General features: G+C 41.3%; 1 protein-coding gene across 1 annotated transcript; it reads left to right on the top strand.

Moving 5' to 3' along the window:
• The first annotated feature begins 4,508 nt into the window (after positions 1–4,508).
• cnpy2 (canopy FGF signaling regulator 2) lies at positions 4,509–7,580 on the top strand. Its single transcript, XM_080548231.1, has 6 exons — positions 4,509–4,576; positions 4,911–5,019; positions 5,131–5,246; positions 5,641–5,838; positions 6,078–6,174; positions 6,798–7,580. Exons 2-6 carry the CDS (start codon positions 4,911–4,913, stop codon positions 6,839–6,841), a joined length of 564 nt encoding a protein of 187 aa, XP_080404357.1. The 5' UTR covers positions 4,509–4,576; the 3' UTR covers positions 6,842–7,580.
• The last annotated feature ends 273 nt before the right edge of the window (positions 7,581–7,853 follow it).

Genomic DNA, 7,853 nt, shown 5'->3' with positions numbered 1-7,853 from the left:
AAGAGACCACATAACTCAGAGCATGCCTCAGGTGCTGACACCTGGCCTATACCTGGAAGGCACAATTTGAAGCCCAGGGAGGACATGGACGATATGGGTTTTCCTGAGAACATGGATGATTTTGTTACATTGGATGAACTTGATAACAATGCTGCAGGGGGGTCAGAGGACGATCCAACTGAGTCTTCTTCACAGGAGGACATGGACGATATGGATTTTCCTGAGAACATGGATGATTTTGTTACATTGGATGAACTTGATAACAATGCTGAGATTGGTGTCTATGTCGATGGTTTTCGACGCAGGTTGTTTGTGGCCATAGGAGGTGCACAAGATAAGACGCTGTGTACTATGAAGCCTTAATTTCTTTAAATGTTTTGCTTGTGTTTTGTTGATTTGCCTGTTTTTTTCCTTTTCATGCTAGCCGGTTTGTTTACTCTCTTAAATTGCTTTTAGGGTCCATGTCTGCCTAAGAGCTGAGGAGGGGGGGTTAGGGTTCATGGTTTCCATTTCCAATGTATTTCAATGCTTTACTTGACTGTGTTTTATTTTCTTTGTTTTATATAAATATAACAAGCTAAATATGAATATGGTAGCTTGTCTTTTATAAGCTGCCACTCCTGGGGGTCCCCTAGTGCCTCCCGGTAAACAACCAGTAGGTCTTCTTTTCTACAGAGCTTTACTTTAAAACAATTGCAGATGAAACATGTACTAAATGTGTAAGCTGTCCTGAATAGGCTTTGCTTTTAATAAGAAGGGAACAGATTTGACGTCTCTAAAGGCGAATCCAGGCTTATTATTTTGATAAGACTCACAAGACATCAAATATAAGCCTGGATTTTCCGTTAGCGACAACTTTAATTGTATCATTTAAACACATGTGTGGACTCCCTTATTTGTTACTACCTTCGGGTGTGTAACAAATAGGATAGAGGACATTTGGAATTGGAATTGCAGTTTACTTCCTGAATTGACACATTTTAATTGAATTGACCCCAGCCCTGATTGGTGTGAACCTCATGAAGAAAGGATGCTGCAGCACTAGATGTAAAAACAATGTTGCACTGATATATTTAAAAGATCTATGTGTTTTATGATATCGAATTGTGAAAAAGAGAGAGAGAGAGAAGGGAAAGACAGTGTTATGGTTTATTCTTTTTATATGGTTTCAGATGAAATGATATGAGGCTGAAATGTACAATTACAGAGATGTTTTTCATTATTGGAAAAAGCTATACACGTCTCTAATAACGTCATGTTTTATTTACCTGCTATGTTATATGATATCACCTTGTGTTTTTGTACCGTCACAAAATGTATGTGCCATTCTTTTTCTACCAAAAAAAAAAGAAGTTTTATTTTCAATACTGCTTCTGTAATTCGCTGTCTCAGATATTAAAACAAGAGGAGAAAATAACTAAGTAAAAGCAGTGAGGCCTTAAGTTCATGAGGTCTGGCAGACACACCCAATTTTAAATATAAGCATTCCAATGTGTTTCTAATGGCCAAGAAACATAAATAAGACACAAAGTTTTTATTTGAAGATAATTTGGTTCAAAAATGATAGCCAAAACCTTTTTCGTAGGGCGACCCCAGTGGTTGCTAGCTCGGGCGCCCTGGCTAAATCATTAGAGCATACTCTGAGCTACATCTGGGCCAAATGTTGTGCTTTTGCACAAATTGGCACGAATATAGTAGCCCTAAGGCCCCCAACTAGTAGCTTTATAAGCCACAAACAGTGTAGTACCAGACAACGAACAAGACAACCAGACAGTTACCAGAAAACCAAATGCAGATGGACATTCTACAATATCTGAGCTATTTTACACCTTGTCCTCCTTTTCCTCTGGATCCCAACACGTACAACGTTCTGTTGAGATCTTTCTCAAAGGAAGACTTCCGCCGGTTCTTGACACATCACTTCATTGGAGCTCAGAACCAGAACCAGACCCAGGGACAAGGTCTCCACTTGAGTCCACAGAACCAGAACCAGACCCAGACCCAGGGACAAGGTCTCCACCTGAGTGGCGCTGCGCCGAGCAGGTTGTCAACATGGCATTTGACACTACCGCGTCAAACACCGGCCATCTCACGGCAGCCTGCATTGCCATCCAGCTCTCACTGGGTCGACCACTGCTCTGGTCCGGCTGCCGGCACCACATTGGTGAGGTGCTCCTTAGCCACATCTACGCAACGTGTTGGCTGACCTGCGACAAAGCCGTAGATGCTGCATGGAATGACCTCACACTTTACCACCACCTGTACGCATACACGTCTGTTGACGAGGGCATTGCAGCATCAGCAGTCAAGGCACTGGAGAGGCACCTCTGGTACCTGACGGGTGAGACGCTGTCGCTGGCACTCTTCAGCACCAAGGTGCCCGTTGGCGAGAGGCGTGCACTTGCGGATGCCATCTTGGAGCACAAGCCAGCTGTTCTCCCCATGCGAGCCCCACAGCTGCGCTTTGGCACTGGCTTTGGCAAGCCAAAGTTTCCCACCCTCTCGCTGACTACCAGCTTGGCCGACCTTGCCAACCCAGACTGCTGGTTCGGCATGCACCAGCTGCACATCGATCCAGCATTTCTCTCACTCGATGTAAAGGATTGGGCTACCAGTGCAGCATTCCAGGCAGGTGTGGTGAATGTACGTGCCATCAATGTTGTCAATGACTGCGCCGAGCGTGATGTCAAACTCACATCAGACTTTGTGGCAGCAGCCAGAAGCGAGCAGCACCTGCAGAATGTGCTGCAGGCAGTTGAGCATGACCGCTCTAAACACCCAAATCTTCGGTTGAAGCTGAACACCGACCAGGACTAGAACAAGATGTTCATGAATGTTTTTTCAAGTTTTTCAATGATGTTCAATGAAAATGTCAATGTTGTTCTCAACCTTTGTTCTTAAATAAATGTGTTTTACTCTTTTCAAAAACATGTTCTCAAGAACTAGTTGTATTTTTAGAAATTGACTTTTCATGTTTTTGTCAAGAAATTGGAGTTCTGAAAGAACCCAAAAAGGCACGTTTTCAATATCTCTGTCACACCAGTGTTTGTATTAGTAGAATAGAATAGAATAGAATAGACTTTATTGTCGTTGTACAGTTGCCTATACAATGAAATTGTAGTGGCTCTTTCGAAGGTGCAAAAAAATTATAATAATCACATATTCACAAACATATACACATATAAGATAAACATTTATGAACATGTCTTATGTCTACTGTTCAGTGTTCTGATGGTCCATGGGTAGAAACTGTTGGACAACCTAGTGTGTGTGAGGCTCACTGTAGCAGGGTAAAAAATGGCTCTACTGCTCCCAAGTGGTGAGTAATGGTGAGTAATTTCACCTTTAATGCAAGGACCCACATAATGATGTAGTGGTAGTTCCCTCTGGTGGCTTTAAGCTGTCAATGTAAGAGTATTTTCTATTCATATGGTGTCAATGAATCACACTGGTAATGTGTATGATGAAATCCAACTGTGAAATGAGAAAAGACCAGGAGTACAATATCTTGAATGCAACAGAAACCCATTCACTGAATGTTTTAGGTGGGCTTCTGGCTCTTCCAGTTCGAAACTACTGGGCCAATCTCTATAGCTTAATAGAAAAGAAGAACGGAGCAAAATCCAATTAAAAGAAGTAGAAGCCGCACAGTTCCAGATGCAACAAAATGTGGTTTAATAGGACAGCGGTTTCGGCTGTAGCCTTTGTCAAGTCTTAAATACACACAGTGCAAGACAGCCATTATATAGTCAGGTAGGCTAATTGAATAGATAGAACCAATCAATATCTTCCATAGATAATCTCAAATAGATCATGTACATGCTATGATCAAAGATGTCAATATGGAATAAGCCTACATTATATTAGATAAAGATTTGGAACTACAGTTGGACAGTAACACAATTTCTCTAACTCTGTACGCCACCACAATGGATTTGAAATGAAACAATCGAGATGCAATTGAAGTGCAGACGTTCAGCTTTAATTCAAGGGGTTGAACATTATAAATAAAATTAACATAACATAACACAACTTTTATGAAACGTTTAGGAATTGCAACCACACAGTCTCCCCTATTTCAAAAGTCCCTGGGGCTCAAATGTAATTGGACAAATTAACATAAATCATAATTAAAATGTAATACTTCGTCGAGAATCCTATAATAAAAATGTAAACACTGCCCCTGCCCCCAACTGCATTGCATTTCATTGCTGCGAGTGCACATATTATGTAAAACAGGCAAATAAAAAGACAGCCATGTATCATAACGACATCATTTATAATTGCTGCAAAAACACATTTCCACGATTTCTGCTGTTTCTGTGATTAATCATGCATTAAGATATGAAATGGATTCATCATCAAATATCTGATCAAATTTGAGTTAGGCTTTTAGTGATTTCTGGCATAAACTCGGACACCTTTCGGTAGTGATGGGTATACCGCCGTCCACTAGGTGGCAGTATTCCTTCAGGTAGCGTGTAGTTGCATACGTCACCAGATTTTGACCGAATACGAGAAGACAGCGTGGAGTGGATGGAAGTTTGTAGCGGTGGCTGGATCTGATACATAACAGGTAAGTGAATTAATGAACACTGATCCTTGAAAGTAGTGTATGACATCGCTTAAGCCACAGGGCCTGTGCAGCTTTCTTTTGGAACTCTCACTTATGCATGGTTCGGGATTCTCCATTCATTCATTCATTTTTTTAAATTATTTGTTTTGCTACAGCTCCTGAATTTGGAGTGAGCTGTGGATTTGTTCACAAAAGTATTGCCCACTCTCTGTGAATCGATGTCAACCTATTTGACAGCTAGAGCTTTGATCAGCTAGCCACTGAAATGCAGTTTTATTTATGCTATGATGATTGCCCTAATTGAGCTCTGCTTACACCCTTTGTCCAATTTCAGATGGAGATGATGAGTCCTTTGCATTTGTTTGCTCTGCTGCTGTGTGTGACACCTCTCCTCATAAGCCCCAGCCAAGGAGCCAGGCAAGGCCAGGATATCAAATGTGGGGGTAAGGTTTTTGAGTTTCTAACCTATGGACTGCACAGGTCTCACCGTTTGCAGTGTCTGTGGTCCTCAAACCTTTGAACAATATTAATTCCCCCCCTCATTTGTTCATCAGCATGCCGGGCGTTAGTGGATGAGATGGAGTGGGCCATAGCCCAGGTGGATCCCAAGAAGATGATCCAGACAGGCTCCTTTAGAATCAATCCAGATGGGAGCCAGTCTATTAGAGAGGTACGGGTTCATTATAGCCTCTGGTTCTTTGACCAGTTAACCTCAGATTGAATTACTGTACTGTATTATTTGTGCGTGGTATAGTCACACTATTTGCATGTGTCGTTCTCAAAGTTGTCCTGTGTCAGATGGAATTATATTACATCACTAAGTTCCAATACATTGGGTGCATTCGTAAATATCCTCTGAAAATCTGCTCTGGGCGCTCAGAGCGCTCTGGTTTCAACTGAAATCAGTTCATTTCTGAACAGTCAGAGAGCACCCCGGGTGCGCTCCGGCACTCTCAGAGCGTATTTCCGAACGCACCCATTGTGTATCAGACTACAATGATTCTTCCATCCAAATAGGGAAACTGTCATCATCCTCTCGTATGTCATGGTGTTTGTGCTCCCAGATCCCCCTTGCCCGCTCTGAGGGTAACCTCCTGGAGCTGATGGAGGAAGTGTGTGAGAATATGAAGGATTATGGAGAACGTGTGGACCCCACCACCAGCAGGAAGACCTACGAAAGAGTCACATCTCGTGACGGCAAAGCCATGGACCTCTCAGAGGCTAAACTAGATTCCAGAGTCACGTCCAGTCTGAAATATACTGTGGGTACCCATTTTGTATGGTGAATGATAATGATGTGATGTGATGTTAACATTGAGTCAACATTCATCTCTCTCACTTTGAAGGGAACCTTTGTTAATACTGTAGCATGGAAGTCAGAGAAACTGCACTACAATAATGTAATACTTGCATTACTACAACAACAATAATGTAATAATGAAATAAATATGAGTTCCTAATCTCATTCATATACTTTACACCTTCATCTGTTTCCCTCCAGTGTGAGACAATAGCTGAACAAAATGAAGACGAGATAATTGAGTTCTTTGCCCATGAGACAGATAATGTCAAAGACAAACTCTGCAGCAAGAGGACAGGTAAGCCAATCTTTTACTCAATTCAATGCATATCGACTTAAAAGAATAAAAGCATTTAGACTGAATGTGATTGTGTAGCAAAAGCATTAAATTACTTTACATTACATGCCAGGTGTTGCGTTGTTTTATGGAGTACTTAGCAATAACTTGTTTTGCTCCAATTTGTCATGAGTTGAAATCAAAGACCCAAGGCTTTTTCTATGTACACAAAAGGCCTATTTCTCTCAAACTGTGTTCTCAAAATTGTTTAAATCTGTGTTAGTGAGCACTTCTACTTTGCCGAGATAATCCATCCACCTGACAGGTGTGGCATATCCAGATGCTGATTAGACAGCGTGATTACTGTACAGATATGCCGGTCACAATAAAAGGCCACTCTAAAATGTGTGTTTATATGTTTGTTCAGTGTACCTATGTTACGGTACATGTGGGAATACGGTAGATGTGGGAAAAGTAGGGTTAGGGTTAGGTGCTAGGGCGACTTGGTACATGCTGGCATGTCTAACCCTAACCGTATCACCTTAGCACCTAACCCTAACCCTAGTTTTCCCACATGTACCGTAACATATATTTTCAGCTGCCTTGGCCGGTAATGTCTCTCAATCATTGATTTTTCTCTGCAGACCTTTGTGACCACGCGCTGCAAATGCACCATGACGAGCTCTGACTCCACCCTGCTCGACACCCAGTTAGCTCTGCACAACCGGCTACCTTCATACCATGGTAAAGATGGACATGACTTAGCATAGCTCCATCGCCAGGTGCTACTTACCTCTGTCTGTGCTATTAGAATGGGGGAAAGAATCAACCACAAGGCACACAAACAAGGTATAACTTATTGGGAAACTACTAATGTTTGATTTTGACAGGAGGGGGTGTCTTTAAGAGTACTCGTCTTGACATCACCGTTGTTATATGTTATGTTGGTGCCTTTCTGTCTACACTTCAGTTGAAAGAACAGTCGTGTGTATATTACTGAACACAATGGCGTTTTCCCTGAGTCAGTTTTTGTCCGATGAGTGGAGATTTATCTCTTTTTTTTTTAATACAAATTGTGTTTTGGTTGTTATGATGCCAATGAAATTTAATGGAAGGCATTCTTTCAATGAATCATTGATTTTATCTTGCTGGATGATTTCAGGAGTTCCCATGCCATACTTGGAGCAGGGTGGTAGGAGTGAAACTAACTATTCTATACCTAAAGTATAAAAAAAATCTGTCAGCTATAGCCTTGATTTGTTGTATAATGTGAATGGTTGTTTACATATTCTCCAGCACCCTCGTCTCCTCCTAATTTCTCTCTCACTAATTAAGTAATTTCTGAATTCCAGCCCCAAAATGTATGCTCTTAGTCTGTTGTCACTCATTTGTTTTTTTCACTTTGATTGGAATATATATTTCTACAACATTCACCGAGAGTCCATGTTTTAATTGACGTTTTTAATGGGGAACACATTTTTGTTTGAGACAAACACGTCTAATAATGCATTTTGAATGAATGAATGAATGAATGGTCTTTATTGTCATTGATATAGTACAGGTACCAAACAACGAAATTTGGGAGGGGGGGCTCCCCTGGTGCTAGGAAAGAAAAAACTAAAAACAAGAAGGGAAAATAGTTTCAAATAGTTATTTGCACTCAGACCATATTCAGACACACACACACACTCTAGGCAGAT

Source organism: Nansenia antarctica (assembly GCF_963989245.1).
Source record: "Nansenia antarctica genome assembly, chromosome: 18".
Classification (NCBI taxonomy): domain Eukaryota; kingdom Metazoa; phylum Chordata; class Actinopteri; order Argentiniformes; family Microstomatidae; genus Nansenia; species Nansenia antarctica.
Note: the sequence above shows the minus strand (reverse complement) of the source record. Positions and strands in the feature narration are given on the sequence as shown.

Coding starts and splice junctions, on each gene's coding strand:
- cnpy2 (XM_080548231.1), top strand. CDS start 4,911: ATGGAGATGATGAGTCCTTTGCATTTGTTTGCTCTGCTGCTGTGTGTG. Junction 5,247..5,640: donor GGAGCCAGTCTATTAGAGAG/GTACGGGTTCAT, acceptor TTGTGCTCCCAG/ATCCCCCTTGCCCGCTCTGA. Junction 6,175..6,797: donor ACTCTGCAGCAAGAGGACAG/GTAAGCCAATCT, acceptor TTTTCTCTGCAG/ACCTTTGTGACCACGCGCTG.